The sequence below is a fragment of the Pezoporus wallicus genome, unplaced genomic scaffold, assembly GCF_028554395.1.
Source record: "Pezoporus wallicus isolate ANWC-B61680 ecotype Strahan unplaced genomic scaffold, APGP_CSIRO_Pwel_v1 contig_2910, whole genome shotgun sequence".
Lineage (NCBI taxonomy): Eukaryota > Metazoa > Chordata > Aves > Psittaciformes > Psittacidae > Pezoporus > Pezoporus wallicus.
The window spans coordinates 745,262-763,781 of record NW_026642858.1 but is presented as its reverse complement, the minus strand read 5'-3'; the positions used below and the strand labels follow the sequence as shown (position 1 = coordinate 763,781).

At 48.9% G+C, this 18,520-nt stretch overlaps 1 protein-coding gene across 1 annotated transcript; it reads right to left on the bottom strand.

Moving 5' to 3' along the window:
* Positions 1 to 651: 651 nt before the first annotated feature.
* Positions 652 to 16,910, bottom strand: LOC130611786 (interferon alpha-13-like). The gene is made up of 5 exons (XM_057432923.1): positions 16,445 to 16,910; positions 16,053 to 16,136; positions 15,142 to 15,243; positions 1,326 to 1,791; positions 652 to 902 (listed from the first exon to the last, which is right to left on the bottom strand). Exons 1-4 carry the CDS (start codon positions 16,661 to 16,663, stop codon positions 1,327 to 1,329), a joined length of 870 nt encoding a protein of 289 aa, XP_057288906.1. The 5' UTR covers positions 16,664 to 16,910; the 3' UTR covers positions 652 to 902; position 1,326.
* Between the last annotated feature and the right edge of the window lie 1,610 nt (positions 16,911 to 18,520).

Sequence of the window (18,520 nt, the reverse complement as noted above, 5' to 3'; positions counted from 1 at the left end):
TTCTCCAGGCTGAACAGCCCCAACTTTCTCAGCCTATCTTCACAGGGGAGGTGCTCCAGTCCCCTGATCATCCTCATGGCCTTCTTCTGGACTTGTTCCAACAGTTCTGTGCCCTTTTTATGTTGAGGACACCAGAACTGCACACAATTTGAAGTCCTTTCTTCAACCCAATAGCAGTTTATTGATAAGCAATGCGCTTATAAAGAGCTGAAACACTGTCTTTCCAAAATATATATACATTCACCTCAATTCTTACACTTGTCTATAATTTCAGTTTGCCCTCTAGTGACCATTCTGGGTTTTTTCCTGCACTGAAAAGTACCCTGTTGACTGAAATACGTCAAAATATTTTTATTTGGCAATGAGATTTTTAAGGATAGTTATGAACTAAAACAAAACTAAAAACAATTAGTGGGCCACGAATTAATGTATTCCCACTGCATGCAAGTGAGACAATAAAAACTGGGATTCTTCATGAGAGAGCAGCTGAAAATATCTTATTTCCATAATAATAAAAATGAGGCCATTTCAGTAACAGTTTACTGCACTGAAACTAGGATAGCAGAACGAGAAAGATGAGTAGGCTGAAGTGGTGTAAAAAGAACCAAACAAGCAGCAGAAATAATACTGAAAAAGTCTTGCAGTGGGGCCATTTCAAGTGCTGTTCATTACAAAGCCCAAGAAACGTACATTTTGTTTTAACATTTGTGGCAGGGTGTCACCAGGTAGAAAAATGGCTCTTATTCTTTGCTCTGCTTCTTTGGTCTTTTCTGTTGTTCTGGACCACAGTGAAGTTCTTAGCTGGCTTTATTTCTGCTATTTCAGCTTCAGGCTCGATACCTGTGTCTCTTGTCACTTCTTTAGCTTGCATCCATGAATGATCGTGGGTAGAGTATGTACACCTGCAAAAGAGACTCGTGTCATAGGTATGGTACCTGAGATCTGGCATGCCATTGCTGCTGTTCCTACCAGTCAATTTTTTGTTTAGACATACCTTTTTACTACCACCACTTTGAATGATACTCTTCTTAATGGCTGGAGATCAGGAAAAGTTTTAAAGTGGTTCCTCATCTGATGCTTAAACCAATGTGGCTGTAGGATACTTTAGAGAAGTTATTTCAAAGAAGCTTATGAAATAAGCTAAAGTGAATTGGAAGCACAGCATTTACTTAAATGCATTACATTTGCGAAATTATATTTCAGCAACATAATTATTTAAATACAATCAAAACTAACAAGAAGCACTGCCACAAGATAGATCATAGAACAAATAATAAATACAAATATTTTTAAAGCCAAGTTATGTGAGGTCAAAATCTTTGTACCTTAGTTGTTGAGCTTCCTTACAACTTTATCAACCAACTGAAGACATCTTCTCATTTCTGCACGGCTTATTTCCCAGGAGCACAGGCTGTACTGTTTGTCTTTAAGAAAACAGTCTATTTCTTTGAAGTACTTCTTCAGTTTCAGCCTGTTGGGGTCTTTACTCCAAAAATGCTGGGTCTGCTTCTTGATTACACATGCCTCCAATTGCTCAATTTGCTGATAAAGTCCATTTTGGAACTGTCCTAAAGCTGTCTTATCCCAAGCAGCTAGAGTCAGATTCTTGCTAAAGATGTAGAAGATACTTTGGAAGATCTCTTCAATGGCCACTTTGACAGCCTCTTTCTGTCTGGGCTTTAGAACCTGCTTAGGAAATCTGAAGGACATTTTCTCTCTTAGACATTGTTGAGGAAACTTTTCACTCATTTTGTCCAAAAGTTGCATGCTGTTCTTGACCACTTTTCTTCGCTGTAAAGGAAGGTGATTACACTGATGACAGGAGGTAGTGCTGGTGCACAACAGTATGATGCCAATTTCTATTAAGCCAAAAGCATTCATGATAAAAGCTCTTAAGTTCCTCCTTTCCTGTGTATAAATTCTGCGAGACAGAGTGGGATGCTATAAAGGTCATTCTTAGGCATCAGTTTCTTCAAAATCTTGAAATTTAATTGTTCAATAGGAGAAGTTTTCTTTCATCATTACTTGGTTTTTAAGGTTTTCCCCCTTGTGTATGCTTTTGACACCACTTTCATTTTCTGCCTTATGACTTGTCTTCCCCCCCCCCCCCACTTTCTTTTTATTTCAGATGAATATTAAGATATTATATATCCCTCTTCCTCAGAAATTCTACAGGAAGTATAATGAGTATTTAGAAGGAAAAGTTACAATTTTTTTTTTTTTTTTTTTTTTTAGTGTTTTAGCAACGGGAGAACATGTTCCATATAACCTGTTCCAAATAACACTCTCAATGATGGGTCAGAGACCTGCTGAATAATATTGCCATCCTGTCTCCTCATCATGATTTATACTTCCAAAAATCAGTTAAATTTTCTCCACCTATTTTGATTCAGGAAAAATATTTTCTTTCTCCTCACCTTTCTCTTGACCATTCAGACATAAGGAGAGATGTCATATCATTAAAATATGCGTGTGTGTATACATATTTAAAAACACATATATGCATCAATATACCTATGTGTATTTTAATGCATATACACTGCTAATTTAACAAGGCCTCAATCTCAATTAGGGACTGCAAGTGCCAAGTAAATACAAATACCCACGTGGGAACAGGTTAAATAATTGGATGAAATACTCTTCTCCCTCTTATGAGCAACTGAGCAATAATTGGTATCAATGCCAGTAGAGCAGAGGTCTGAATTCTGATAACAAATGGGAAAAGAAATTAATAGAGAAAACAAAAAGCACTCTAAAATACTGCCATTTTCTTTCCCTATATAACAGAGGAGGTTAGCACTGGGACTGTGTCTGGCTCCTGTCTTTGATTTTATTTGGTGAAAGCTAGTGTTAAACTATCATTTTTGCTGCCTCACCAGCCTCGTGTGCAAACATCTGTCATTGCAATGGCAATTCTCTGTAGGTGATTATGTCTTGATGAAGAGGTCAGATAAACTACTTTTTAGTCTGAGATCTGGCTCTACTTTTGTTTTACTGTTGCAGCCACTGCTATATGGTTGGCTTCATTCCCAGACTGTGAATCTGATGAACAGGCAGATACATGAAACTATTTTAGGGCTTTGTTTTTGTTCAACATACAGGTATTTGGGAGGCTTAAAAAAATCATAAATTAAGCGGAGCTCTATTATTCACATGAGCAAACTCTTTGGATGCCTTGATGTTGCTTAAGCAACTTTGGATTGGAGGTACTGCTAGTGGGAGGAAAAAAAGAAACCCTATCACCTATGACAGTATTAAATACAGAAAGTAAGAACAAAATGCATAACATAGGATGAAATCTTTTCACTTAGTGGCAATGTTTATTACTTTGGAAAAACTGTCCTGAAGTGCCATTGAGATATATCACTTTTGCAAAAATACACATATTACAATCATCACGAAATCAATAAAAATGGTTATAGTTCAAGAAAAAATATACTGCTACACCTATTTCCATAAATTATACTCAAGTATTTTTTTGCAAACTGTAATCATTATATGACCTTAATCCTTCTACTGACTTAAACAGGTAAACTTCTTCATATCCATTTTATCTCCCAGACACCCAAGTTCTTTCTTTCCTCTTGCCATTAAAGAAAAAATAGTCTTTTACATGTTTCCACCTTGATGAAGAGCTGCAGATGCCATCCTGGGTGTCACAAACAGTAGAGAGGGGGAAAAACAGAAGATTGTCTCTTTCAGATTTCTTACAATGGTAGAGCTGGTACAGGTATTTTATCCTTTTGTCTGTGTTAACAGATTGACACTCAGGTTTTTGTTTTATTTTGTTTTTAATAACAACAAATCTTTCTTCTCCACTCAGCCAGTTTCTCGATTATTGCACTGAGTAAAGCATCACTTGCATGATTCAAGATGCAGTCTCCTCTGACCATTTATCTTTATTGCTTAATTCAGAAACAAGCTGTTCATTAAAAGTAATGAGTGAAAGAGCTATCATCTGAGTGATAAGAAGCTGCAACTCAGATTGTTGTTTATTTCTCTGCCTGCAGTTGAGGCACAGACCACTCTAACCTAGAATGAAGAGGAAATAGGTCTACAAAGCTCAACTGTATTTCCAGGTAGACCTAAAATCATTATTCTAGAAAGATTATTTATCTTCAATCCTTTCATATTAAGAGAGGCTGAGAGAGTTGGGGTAGTGACAGGACAAAAGGCAACGGTTTTAAACTGACATAGAGGAGATTTAGGTAGATATTAGGGAAAAATTCTTTACCATGAGGGTGCTGAGGCACTGGAACAGGTTGCCCAGAGAAGTTGTGGCTGCCCCACTGTCCTGGGTTCAGCAGTAGCAGTCATGTTTTTTCCTTTGTGTTAACTGGTGCAGTGCTGTGTTTTGACTTCTAGTTTGAGAACAGCGTTGGTGAAGCCGATGTTGTCGGTTGTTGCTAAGTGATGTTTACCCTGACCAAGGACTCTGTGAGGCTCATGCTCTGCCAGGGAGGAGGGGAGGCTGTGAGGAAGCAGAGACGGGGCGCCTGACCCGGGCTAGCCGGGGAGGTATTCCATACCACAGCACGTCATGCCCGGGGTGGGGGGTAACTGGGAGTTACCCGGAAGGACAGAAGCTTCCGGGTGGAACTCGTTTTTCTTGGCCGGTGGTATCGTATTCTCTTCCCTTGTTATTTTCCCTTATCATTGTTTTAGCTGATAGTAGCGGTGGTGATTTGTTGCTGGACTGTTCTTGTCTCAACCCGTAGGAGTTGCACTCTCTCGATCCTCCTCCCCGTTCCTCCAGGAGCGGGGAAGGGGAGAGCCCCAGTGCAGGGGGGGGGGGGAGACGGACACGGACCTTGATTGTTGTCAGCTCGGCACCACTCACTGGGAGTGAGTGAACAAGTTACCTGACTGGGTTTAAACCACGACACCCACCCCTCAAAGTGTTCACATCAAGGTTGCTTTGTCATATGAACAACCTGGTTTAGTGGAAGAAGTCCCTCCCCATGGCAGGGGAGTTGGAACTAGAGCTTTAAGGACCCTTACAGCCCAAACCAGTCCATGATTCTATGGTTCAATTCCATGCAAGAAAGATCTGCCCTTAAAAAGTCATCTACCTATATATGTATTCATTCCAGGGGCGTTAAGACTAAAGCTTATATTAAAGCATAAAATTATATGCATAATTTTTATGTATTTCTAAAAACTGCAAAATACCATGTTGCTTCCCTAATGGCAGTTTTTCACTTTATTTTCTATATGCAACATAGGAGTTAAATGAATATTTGATATCCCTTATGACACGGGTTCTTTTATCTCGGGCACCAAGGCAAGCGTTGACTTTAAGTTCAGCCTACATGTATGCTGGCAAATGGAGCAGTGCGAGGGAACATTCCTGCAAAATAGTGTGGTTTTGGCCACTGGTAACTACCCCATATGAAATCACTTCATATAACCCTACATGAGCTTTCTGATATCAAAATAACCAGTTCTTCTCAACATTTTGTCTACTCTAGCTATCAGTTTCTTTTCTCCTTTAATAGTGTCTCCAAAACACACTATGTCACAAAGAAGTTCAAATATGTTCAGTTTTCACTGCACAAGGTAGTTTCCTTCCCAGCTAGTCACTGCCTATGTTAAGAGAAAACAGGTTTTCTCCATTATGTTTTCCATCACAGCTATAACTTGCTAGTCAAGAACCTTTATACATATAGATTCTTTCTCTTTTTTTTTTTTTTTTTTTTAACCAAAACCTTCAAATCCAGGCAAGACTGGATTCTTTGCTTTTCTCTTAAGACCATGTGGCTGGCCAGGTGCAAGCGTTAAGCTGTGATGGACAAAGGCAGGGGCAGCCAAAAGCGACCATTACACTGATCAAAAATAGGATAGTAAAGGTTTAGTATTATTGCTGGAACCACTCCACATGAATGGATAAAGCAAGAAATATATATACACACAAAATCTGCCATGAAGATGAATACCTTATTCAGTTTTAAATTATTAAAGCACAGTTAATTTAGCTCATACGCTACAATTTCATTCACAATCACAGTCTGCATTGAGAAGTTAGGATCTAACTTAGGCATGTAACCTTCCCATCTCAACAGAAAATCTCTTGGTGTCCTGTTGACCTGTCTCAACCCAAGTAACTGTCTTATGCTGAATAATTCACTAAAACTATTTCTGCAGTACATGCTTGTTCTTGCAAACTTTTGTTTCAAGAAGTACAATTTTACAAATAAGTGTATAAACTAATAACTAAAAAACCCCAAAGTGCTATAAATTCAGTTTACCAGAAAAGAAATTTAACAGAGCAATCCCCAATGAGGCAGCAGCAAAGGGGTATTATCTACAAAAGCAGTAGAAACACAGAAGTAAAGAAAACTTATTATTTCCATTTATGTCACTAAAGGTTTGTCATCTTAATTATAAAAGCATAAAAACATAGTGAAGAGCTTTTCTTCTGTTTAAAAAAAGAAGCAGGACCTGCTGCCCTTTTGGTAGGAAACTAGATTATCTGAGAATGTATTTACTTCCTTGAACTGACAGCTTGGAAATCAGCACATAGTGGGGCTGCCTTTTTGCCCTCACCAAGGCTTTTGCATCTGGTAATGTGAACTATAAAAAAACCTGGGCACAGACAGCTTCTTTGGATGCTTTGCTAGAAATATGGCATGATTTAACATACTGTACAGACATTTACTCTGAAAAAGTGCTCAGACTTCATACACTTGAATACGCATGGCATTCATTCTTTTAGTAAGTGAATAACTGAAGAATTACCAGACTACTCTGAGTGGCAGCATTCTTAATATGGAGGATCTCTCGCAATCATTTTAAAATGAGAAAAAACACAGGTGCCCAAGCTAAAATTGCTTTTCAAACTTTTTGTTTTTCTCAAAAAGCCAGACATTTTCAAAGATAAGCCTGCATTTGAACAGTAATCTTTATGAAATCTAAACAGTCTAAAGAGAAAATACTTTGGTATTTTCATGACAAAAGTCATGAAAAATACTTGAGCATATAAAATAAAAATGGGAAAAACTAAATGCATTTAAATATGCTGAAAAATTAGCATAAAATATGAAGCAAATACATAAGGAAATGGGCAAATATGTGAAGCAATTTTAGTTTTACAGTTACAGAGACAAGCAACAGGAGCCAACTCAGACCATTTTGGCAGGTCAGGACAGGGAGGGGTTGATATCACGCATTCGAGGGCCACAGCTGGATTTCTCTCTTCTCTGGCATCACAAGGGTGACCAACAATGGATTGCGTTCCCTGAAAAAAAAAAACATCCAAGGCAGCACCTCCTGGAGGTGGACGCCAGTGCAGAGACAGGCTGATGAGCAGAAACAGCTGGGAGAGGGAAGATGCAGCCTCACAAGATTTTTAAAGGGGGCATATTCATGAGACAGGGAGGTGAGCTCCCTTTGAGGGACTCATGTCCCACTCTACCCCAGATGCTCTGAGCCCTTCTCTAGCTGGGCCTCAGCTCCTGACATAGGCAGGGAGGTCTTGCCCAGGTAGGCAAGAAACTTCAGGATGTCCTTGTCAGTAGCCAAAACCCTGGCTGCCAGGGTGTCCTGGGTTCAGCAGTAGCGGTCATTTTTTCTCCTGCTTGGTAGCTCGTGCAGTGCTGTGTTTTTGACTTTCGGCCTGGGAACAGTGCTGGTAGCTCCGATGTTTTTCGTTACTGCTCAAATGTTTGGTCTGGCCAAGGACTTTGTGAGCCTCATGCTCTGCCAGGGAGGAGGGAAAGCTGGGAGGAAGCAGAGACAGGACACCTGACCCAAGCTAGCCAAAGAAGTATTCCATACCACAGCACATCATGCCCAGTATACAAATGTTACCCAGAAGGGCTAGGACTGTGGGGTTGGAGTAGGTATCGGTCGGTGCTTGGTCAGGCGGGGTGGGGCGAGTTATCGGTCGGCAGGTGGTGAAGTGTTGTATTCTCTTCCCTTGTTATTTCCTTTATCATTGTTATCATTGGTGGCAGCAGTAGTGATTTGTGTTATACCTTAGTTACTAAACTGTTCTTATCTCAACCCGTGGGAGTTGCATTCTTTTTGACTCTCCTCTCCATCCCTCCAGGAGTAGGGGGAGGGAAAGAAGGGGGGGAAGTGAGTGAACAAGCTGTCTGACTGGGTTTAAACCACAACAGTTCTTTTTGGCGCCCAACGTGGGGCCCAAGCAGTTGCGATAACAACAGAGCTGACCGGATTAATAGTCACTCGTCACAGTGCTGATTTATTGGCTCTCAGAGTTGTTCCTCTTGATCTCACAGTTTCAGAATGTTGTAACTTACTTAGAGCCGGTATTTGCTGCGTTAGTGTTTATCAAGTGTGGGGCTTGGGCTAAGGTTCTTGTCTCACTGTGCTTTATGGCAATGACTTGTAATACGGGCGGGCTCCAGCAGCAGGGCGGGACGGACGTGGCCGTGGACTTGTACCTGGCTGTCCGGCTGCTCTTCACCGTCCTGGCCCTGGGCCTCGCCCTCGCCTCCGTCTTGGTGAAGCCGCGGGGAGCCGAGGGGGAGCGGCCCCGGGAGCCGCCGGAGCGGCCCCGGGGACCAAGCGGCGGCGGGAGCGGGGCTGGAGGCCGGGAGGGGACGGCTGCCGGTGGAGGAGGTCGGGGCGGTCGAGGAGAGGAAGGAGGCGGCTGCCGAGCAGCGGGAGAAGGCGGCGGACCAGAGGAAGAAGGACGCGGCTGCCGAGCCGAGCTCCGCGACGGCCGACAGCATTCCCCGGCAGCCGCCCGCCGAGCCCCAGGAGGATGCAGGAGACCACGCAGCATTTCCCAGCAAGGCAGAGGAGGAAGAGCTGGACTCAGGAAAAGAGAAGCTGGCGGTGGGAGAGCCGGCAAGCACAGCAGCTACACCAGCCCCAGTGACAAGTACAGCAGCATCAACTGAGAGTTCTGAAGGTTTTGAATGGCCTTTGGGTCTCCTTGGGACCTGCCTGCTGATTGTGATGGGGATCAGCATGTTGGCACACAAACAGACTGTGTGCTACCACCACCATTTTGTCTGATCTCAAAAGTTAAGCAGAGTCAGGTTTGGGTCTTGTCTGGGGTTAGACAACGATATAGGAGGACCGGGAGATTTTCCCCAAGGCTGGACAGTCATGAGTGGCAGGGTGTGTGGGACAGTATGGGCAAATACCTGGTCCACTGGGCCCCTCCAGTGCCTTGGAAGCGTTGGAGATGGAAGGCAGCTGTATGGAGTCCCCAGCAACAAGCTGCAGAAACTGCTGATGGGGACAGTGAACTATTTTGAGCCTGGTGGGCCCATGGCACTTCAGGCCATCAGAGCAGAGGTGCAACACAGAGATGGACTCATGATTGAGGGGTGGACTTAGCAATGGGCAGCATGGCCCAGGTTATTCACAAGTGTGAACACTGCACACAGCTTCTCCTGCTCTGAAACTGTTACAAGAGATGGAGCCTGACATCATGGACCAGATGGATTCAGCAGCTTTATAGGGACTGGTCCATGCACTAAGATAAGAGCGCACTGAGGTAAGAGTGATGGTATATTGAAAATGTGGGATCTGAGCATGACGTGAATGGTATGGAATAAGGGGTGGATACTGTCCTAGGTTTAGCAGGAGCGGTCATTTTTTCTCCTGCTTGGTAGCTCGTGCAGTGCTGTGTTTTTGACTTTCAGCCTGGGAACAGTGCTGATAGCTTCAGTGTTTTTAGTTACTGCTCAAATGTTTGGTCTGGCCAAGGACTTTGTGAGCCTCATGCTCTGCCAGGGAGGAGGGAAAGCTGGGAGGAAGCAGAGACAGGACACCTGACCCAAACAGACCAAAGAAGTATTCCATACCACAGCACATCATGCCCAGTATATAAATAAGAGTTACCCGGAAGGGCCAGGACTGCGGGGTTGGACTAGGTATCGGTCGGTGCTTGGTCAGGCGGGGTGGGGCAAGTTATCGGTCGGCTGGTGCTGAGGTGTTGTATGCTCTTCCCTTGTTATTTCCTTTATCATTGTTATTATTGGTGGTAGCAATAGTGATCTGTGTTATACCCTAGTTACTAAACTGTTTCTTAACCCATGGGAGTTGCATTCTTTTCGATTCTCCTCTCCGTCCGTCCAGGAGTAGGGGGAGGGAAAGAAGGGGGGGGAGTGAGTGAACGAGCTGCCTGACTGGTTTTAAACGACGACTCAGGGAGGTGACCTGGTCACAGCAGAGTGCTCAGGATTAGCTCTGAGTCTGTGCAGGAGAAGGCTGTGCCATGTCCTTGAGTAGCCTCTGGCTGTGGGAATACGAGATGGATCCATGGGGGTGGCAGGAGAGGAGCAGTAAGTGCCTGCTGCTCCAACCGGCACTGTGGAAATTCCCAGAACATGAGGTGCTTCATCTCAAGTACAACCAGGTCTGCTGTCACAGTAAGAATGAGGGAAGGTACAGAGCAGAGACTGCCAGAGAGCTGCTTTTCAATTGCTGGCTCTGTTTATTTCACTGGATGGATTTAACTCTGTGTCTGACAGTGATCTTGGAGCGCTTTGTTTTGGCAAGTTCTGCCTGCAGTGTTGAAGACTGCAGACAAAAACCGTGCTCCTTTGGAAAGCGGACGGTCTACTAACATTCTGTCAGCAGCTGACCTCCAGATTTGGTGCATCTCAGCTTACAAGTGAAAATGCCCCTGTGCGGGGCTCTGTCCCAATCCATGAGCACTGGTAACACCAGGATTCCCTTCATTTCAGGAAAGAGATCACCCAGACAAAGGGCGGGTGCTTGGTGGGCCTGTGCCTGATCTTCTTTTGCTGTTGGTAAGCATTGATCACCTGCTGCTTGTGGTAGCACAGACACACTGGGTGCAAATTTCAGACGAGGGAGAGCTGCAGGAACCAGTGTGGTGGCCTCCTGCCTCCCTATTCTGCAGCTCAGGGACCTCCCTACACATCTATTGAAGCCGGCCCAAAGGCAACTGTGGATGCACACAGCCTTAGAAGGCAAACCGAGTAGGACCCATTTGAACATAAGACCCTATGCTCAAAAAACAGCAGCGACCTCGCTGACTTGTGCCCTGGGCTGCCTGAGGGTGGACCTGGGGGGCATAAACACCTGTTGCGCTCTGTCTCCATGGCATGTGATCCAAGGCAGGCAGGAGCTGCTGGCACAGAGGCCCTGGTCAGGAAATAGCCCTGGGGAAAGCGCCCAGGAGATGGCCCCTCCATGACCCAAAAGGAAGCAGAAGCAAGGCAGTGCAGCCATTTCCACCCTGTTGTCCTCTGCCCAGGACACTCTGAGCCTCATTGGGATTGTGCCAAGTACTGCTGCCCCACACTTTGGACCACAGGCTGAGGAGGCTGTACCTCCTGTGCCAAAGCATGCTGTCGCTTGGGTGATTCCAGCAGCACGGCACATCTTTCATGCCTGCCAGGTGCCTCTGTGTGGCCACCAGGCCTCGTGGCTACCCTCCTCCCTATCTTTTCTCCTGACCCCACAGGTTCACAAAAGTTCCCTGAGGTTTCCCAGCTTGCTGTGCTCTACAGCAGAGTTGCTCCCTGGTTGTGCAAGGAATTCCTTGTGGAAAGTACATTGGGCTGTGTCTCTCTCTAGTTCTCTACAAACCAGCGAATGCCCAGCCAGGTTTCCCACTATGTCCGTGGCCTCATGGGGCCTGTCAGCGACTTCCCCAAACTCCACGGCTCCTGCTCTGCATAGAGCCCTTGTCAGCTTTTCAACCCTGTCCCCCACCCGCCCTGCATTAGGCTCTGCCAGTGCTCACACCAAGGAGAGGCCCCCAGGAGGAACAAATCCTCCATTAACACACCTAGTCTCCATGTTGCGGGCAGCTCTCCTCTTCAAAGGCGATCTTGGTGCCTCTTGCGATTTTGAGGGAGCCTTTCTCTGCCGCATGTTGGGGAGAAAGCAAGCTCCTCAGCCCCAAGACAATTGCCTGTCCGAGGCACAGCCGCACAGGCAAAAGCTGAAGCCAGTCCCTGGCAGAAGTGCTCCTGCCACAGCCACACAGTGCCACAGGACAGCGCGAGCTGCTTCCAGGCAGGCAGCCGTGGAACTGACCTCACATCAGGCCCGGGAGACAAGGAATAAGGTTATGGCTGTGACATCATAACAGGGCATAAGGCAGAATGGGAGAGACGCTGCAGTTGTCCTGGTGCAGCCCAGCTCCAGCCATCACAGGCCAGACCCGAGGGGCAGAACCCGCTCCCCTGGCAGCTGTTGCAGGAGCCAGAGCATGCGAGCTCCTGAGCCTTGTTGGGCCTCTGCCGGGTGCTGCTGCCTTGCACCTTACACCTGGGTCCACAGGTCGGAGGAGCCGTGTCTCTTGTGCCAAGGCATAGAATCATAGAACCATAGAATAGTTAGGGTTGGAAAGGGACTTACGACTGCCTGTTTCCAACCCCCTCCCCCCCCCAATGAGCATGGGCATGGACACCTCACTCTAGATCATGTTTCCCAAAGCCCTGTACAACTTGGTCTTGAACGCTGCCAGGAATGGAGCATTTACCCCTGCTCTGGGCAAACTTGCAGTGCCTCACCACCCTCACAGTAAAGAGTACCCTCTGTTTTAAGTTTGAACCCATTACTTGTCCTACCACTACAATCCCTGCATTGGGATTGATTGCACCAGCACAACACCACACCTCTTGTGCCCGCCAGGTGCCTCTGTGTGGCCACCAGGCCTCATGGCTGCCTAGCACCCTACCTCCCTTCTCCTGACCCCACAGGTTCCCAGAAGCTCCCTGAGGTTTCCCACCTCCCATTCCTGGGACTCCCACTGCCTCAAGGCCTCCCTGACCCTGGGACCCTTGACTCCTCCAGAGCCCTTCCACAAGGCCCTCAGGCTGGGCCAGAGCTTTGGGGGTGCCGTGTCGCAGGCAGGCCAGACGACTGTGTATGGGAAGGCCCCATGGGTATGGGGGAAGCATGGACTAGATACTTGCCCATACTGTCACACACACCCTGCCACTCATGACTGTCCAGCCTTGGGGAAAACCTCTTGGTCCTCCTATATTGTCATCTAACCCCAGACAAGACCCAAAACCGACTCCGTTTAACTTTTGAGATCAGACAAAATGGTGGTGGTAGCACACAGTCTGTTTGTGTGCCAACATGCTGATCTCCATCACAATCAGCAGGCAGGTCCCAAGGATACCCAAAGGCCATTCAAAACCTTCAGAACTCTCAGTTGATGTTGCTGTACTTGTCACTGGGGCTGGTGTAGCTGCTGTGCTTGCCGGCTCTCCCACCACCAGCTTCTCTTTTCCTGAGTCCAGCTCTTCCTCCTCTGCCTTGCTGGGAAATGCTGCGTGGTCTCCTGCATCCTCCTGGGGCTCGGCGGGCGGCTTCCGGGGAATGCTCTCGGCCGTCGCGGGGCTCGGCTCCTCCGCGGGGCGGGGCTCTGCCGCGGGGCGGGGCTCTGCCGCGGGGCTCGGCTAGGCCGCGGGGCTCGGCTCCTCCGCCGCCTTCTCCCGCTGCTCGGCAGCCGCCTACTTCCTCTCCTCGATCGCCCCGACCTCCTCCACCAGCAGCCATCCCCCCGCTGCCTCCGGCCCCTCTCCCGCCGGTCCCCGGGGCCGCTCTCCCGTGCCGCTTCAGCACCCGCCGGCTCCCGGGGCCGCCCCCCTCGGCTCCCCGCGGCCTCACCAAGACGGAGGCGAGGGCGAGGCCCAGGGCCAGGACGGTGAAGAGCAGCCGGACGGCCAGGTACAAGTCCACGGCCACGTCCGTCCCGCCCTGCTGCTGGAGCCCGCCCGTATTACAAGTCATTGCCATAAAGCACAGTGAGACAAGAACCTTAGCCCAAGCCCCTAACTTGATAAACACTAACGCAGCAAATACCGGCTCTAAGTAAGTTACAACATTCTGAAGCTGTGAGATCAACAAGAACAACTCTGAGAGCCAATCAGCATTGTGACGAATTGTAATGTGTGGGGTTTGTTCATCAAGAATTTTGGGGGGAGGGAGGCTCTCTGTGGCTGTCATACCACTTTTTGATTCTCTTGTACTCTGTATGTAATGGGGGGGAGATCAGTTGTATTGTTGCACAGGATTGTGAGAGAGAAAAGGGGGGCTGGGTGGCTCGACGTGGTGTCTTGTTGCAACGCTTGAGGGGAGGGGGCTGCGACGGTGAGGAGGCTGGCAGCGGACGCTTCTCGAAGCCTCTAGGAGCTTCTCGAAACGTCCCGAAACTTCTCGGTAATGAGACCCCCCTGCAACAAAGGGAACCAATGGGGAAGAGCCATGTCAACATCCGAGTGAGGAGGGGGGGTAGGATTGGCTGGGGCCTTGAACCGAAAAAGATAAAGGACCGCCTCCCAGGGACCGCGTGTGCGCGTCTTGGGCGTGGCGGAGGACTCTCCGGCGCACGCGGCGCTGTTTTATCTGCTGTCGCTTACTCAGTTTAATAAAATTTATACTTTAAACCGAAATTGGCTACAATATTGATAACAGAATGACTATTAATCCGGTCAGATCTGTCGTTATCTCAACCCTTCCTGCCCCACGTTGGGTGCCAAAAAGCACTGTCGTGGCTTAAAACCAGTCAGACAGCTTGGCAGGGGGCTGAACCAGGAGAGCTGAACCAGGATCTCCCCGGGGCTCTGGCTGCTCCTCGAGGCAGGCTCCTGTGTGCAGCTGCCACATCAGCATGCACAGACCACACTGGAGGATCCAGCAGCCTCAGCAACGGACAGAAGCGCCCGTCACACCAGGCACAAGCCCCCTGAGCAGCTTGCTGTGCCTCTGAACCGCCCAGTGGAGTTTCTCCCTGCTTCTGCAAGGAATTCCTCGTGGGCAATACCTTGGGCTCTGCCCCGCCCAGGACTCCACACACCTCTGGGGCCGGTAAAAAGTTATCAAGATAGTGGTTTTGCCACCAGCCTTTAAACAAATGTAACTTTCAGAACAAGACCACAAGATGGCGGTTAGGACACCCGTTTTTGCAAAAACATGTAATAAATCACTGCTTCACTGCTGTGTCTTGCCCAAGCCTTTACAAGAAATGTTTTTAAGTTTCCAACAGGCCTGCCCAGGTTTCCCGCTGTGTCTAGGCCCTGCGTTGTCTTTGAGCGGGCCTGTGGAACAACATTGCTCTGCTCCACGCTAACGAACAGCCATGCTCCTTCGCTCGGAGGCTTTTCCTTCCTTTTGTTTCTAGTGGAGGAGGTCTCCTTGTCACCCGCCGGCAGCATTCATTCCCGCTACCTTCCCATGAACCTGCACTCGATAAATGCAGGTGTTGCCCGACTTGCCCCAGTTGCTCTGTATGGCAAGTCTGATAAACTGAAAGGCTCTGAGAAGCTCATTCTGCAAAGCAAACACAGCAAAGAGACGTGTCACTTGTGGAGTGCAGGGAGCGGCAGGAGGCCCCACGCGTCTTCCTCTGCCAGTCTGGCCCTTGCTCTGGGAGGTGCACTCCCACCCTGGCCCGGCTGACAGCTTCTGCCTTCTTCCCTTCTCCCACCCCTGTGCCTCTGGCAAAGCAAAGCCCTGGCCTGAGCGAGCAGGCTGGGCTGCTGTGCAGACCTGAGGCTTGCTGGGTCAGGGCCAAAACGGAGCCTGGGGAAAGTGCTGCTGCTGCTGGGACAAAGTGCTGGTGTCCTCCCTGGCACCGCCTGGTCCCTGTCCTGCCACCCCTTCCCTTCGCAGTGGTCTCTGTGCTGCAGAGTGGCCAGGGAGCACTGCTGTGCAGGGGCTGTGGCAGCACCTTGAGGCTCCTCCAGCTGCATACCCAGCAGAGCTCAGGCCCAGAGGTGTGGCCACCCTGCAACTGCCAGTTGGGCATCCCCACGGTGCTGCCTGTTGGCTCTCGCCACCTGACACTGTGTTTTCGGGCAGCGTGCAGCACGTGTGTCGCTGGCAAGGCCACAAGAAGCAGCAGGCATAGGTGGGGAGCTCTGGGCAGCTGCACCCCCAGTAGGGTCAACATGGGTCTTGCTCTGCTTTTGCTGCCCTTGCTGAGGGCTGCTTAGCCCAGTCCTCCAACTCGGCCACATCTCCCTCAGCCAAGACGGGAGCTCTGCCCCCGGAGGGACCGTCAACACTCCTCCTGCAGTGGAGTTGCTGGCAAATGTACGTTTCTGCCCTGGTGTCTTGCCCACACACACTTCCCACACCTGCAGAGGAAAGGTCTGGATCGGCTGTTCCGCTATGTCATAGGTGAAAGTCCCGAGCAGAGTTTCCTTTTCTCCATCCATTCCCTTGGGAGATAAAGCACAGGGCAGAGGTCAGGCTCAACTAAGCCATGAGAAAACATGTATGCCGGCTCCGTGCCCGCAACCCAGCCCTTCTCACATGGCTCCAGTCCATGCTGGCCTGAGGTATGGTGGAGATAAGCTCTTGAGCTAAAACACGAGCCTTAAGATGGGATGACGCCACCCTGCATGTTCCCTGAAATGTCCCCTTGGGGCACAGCAGTGCTTGGGAGAGACCACAGAGAGCAGCAAGCCCCCATTACAGCTTTTTCCCATGGCTGGAGCCCAGACCCCAGTGTCCAGGAGAGACATACAGAGACGGTGAAATCCTGCGGGGCGCTGCTGATGTCCCCAAGCCCAGAGGACTCCTTCAAGGGGTGCTGCACAGTGATCGCTGTTGGCTGGACTTGTGCAGGCAACCGAATGACCACCTGGCTCTGAGATGCTTGGAAAGGCCAGCAATATCCTGGGGAAATATCCATCTGAAAGCAGAGGGCAACAGCAGTTATTGGGGAGGGTGTGACACGGCCCATGCTGCTACCACTGCAGCCAGTAGTACTGGCGGCAGAGCACTTGTGCTCCAATGAGTGGTGTGTTGGGAAACGGCAGAAGTGCCCAGACGTCTTCCCAGATGGGAAAAGAGGACTTGCTGAATTCCCCAGGAGAGGAAAACATCCGTCTTGAAATGTCTGATAACCCCACGCTTGAGCCAGACCTCTGGACAAAGCTCTCTCTTTGCCCAGCGCTCTGCATCTCCCCTGACTCCTGCCATACCCTATCTAAAAAGGGATGTTCAGAGCTGGGGGAGGCAACTGGGGTTGCTAAGGGAAATGAGAGCATCCTAGAATCATTTAGGTTGGAAAACACCCTTGAGATCATAGAGCCCAGCTGCAAATCTGACGCTGCCAAGCCCACAACTAATTTAAGTCCCTAAGTGCCGCATCTAAAGCATTTTAGATACCTCCAGAGATGGTCACTCAGCCACTTCCCTGGGCAGCCAGTTCCAGTGCTTGACAAGCCCCTCGGTGAAGAAATTGCTCCTAATATCCAATCTGAACCTCCCCTGGTGCAATTTGAGGCCATTTCCTCTTGTCCTATCACTTGTTACTTGGGAGAAGAGATGGACACCCTACCTCACTACAATCTCCTTTCAGGTAGTTGTACAGAATAATAAGGTTTCCCCTAGGCCTCCTTTTCTCAAGGCTAAAAAAATTCACTTCCCTCCACCACTCTCAGAGGACTTGTCCCCTAGACCCTTCACCAGCTTTGCTCATCTCCCTTGGATGTGCTCCAGCACCTCAAAGTGTTTCACATCACAGATGGGGCCATGAGGGGGCGGGAGATGGGGAGAGACCCTGCTGCTGTATTGCTGCAGCCCAACTGCATCCACCCCAAAAGACCATGACCATCCCTGCCCTGAACCAGATTCCAGGTGACAGAAAAATAGCCACCTCCCTACAACCTCTTTTCAGGTAGTTGTAGAGAATAATAAGGTCTCTCCTCAGCTGCCTTTTCTTCAGGCTTCTTCAGGCTAAACAGCACCCTAGGGGCTTGCCCTCCAGCTTACTAGGGGGCACAGAAGCAGCACTGAAGCTCTCTGCTACCATACCTGCACAAAAGCATCCAGACGGTTCGAATCACAAAGGAACCCGAACACACTGCAGGGCCACGCATAGCTTCTGGGTGATCTCTGCAGGTCGATGATGGCCCCTGAAGGGAGAAGAGGGCAACTGACTGTGAGAGGCCCCAGGCTCCAAGGGTCTGGTGGCTCTAGGGTATTTCTAAGGCTGCCTACCAGTCCACCCAGCCCTGTGCCCTCAGAGGTGATGCAGGCAAGAAGGGCATGCCCATGACCAGCAAAGGCACCTCTCTCACAGTGCACAAAAGAGGAGGTCTGCGGGTGCTGGGAGGCTGCAAGTCCCCATGGGAAGGGCAGGGGGCCGAAGCTGAGGCCCCACCGTGTGGAGCACAAAAGACAACCCAACCACTTGCTTTCAGTCCCCAGGAAAGCTCGGTGGAGTCTGCAGTGTGGCCTCATTTCAGAGCGCTAAAGAGGAGCGCAGCGCAACAAGACCTGCCTGCCAGCATCCATACCTTTGCTTTGCAGAATCCAGGCAGACATCTGGATGTTCTCTTCCACAGGCATTGCAGACATTGCCATTCTTAGGTCCTGAAGTTCCTGGGGAAACGAAACGTGCCGCATAACCACCTCAGCAGGATGTTCATATTCAGTGTGAGCACGGAGTGCTGGCACAGAACGAAGGAAGGAGCCGAGTCAGGAAGCACAAGACAAGCCTCGTCCCAGCAGCTGCCAGGCTCAAAGCCTTCTCATGTGTGAAGGCCTGGCAACAGTGTTCGTGTCTACAGGCAAGATCTGGTGTGGGTCTGGG

Bases quoted from the DNA above. Each gene is read 5' to 3' on its own strand.
- LOC130611786 (XM_057432923.1), bottom strand. From the start codon at position 16,663: ATGGGCCGTGTCACACCCTCCCCAATAACTGCTGTTGCCCTCTGCTTT. The intron at 16,137-16,444 runs GTATGTCTCTCC...TTATCTCCCAAG, and splicing joins CGCAGGATTTCACCGTCTCT to GGAATGGATGGAGAAAAGGA. The intron at 15,244-16,052 runs GTGTGGGAAGTG...TTTGCTTTGCAG, and splicing joins TCCAGACCTTTCCTCTGCAG to AATGAGCTTCTCAGAGCCTT.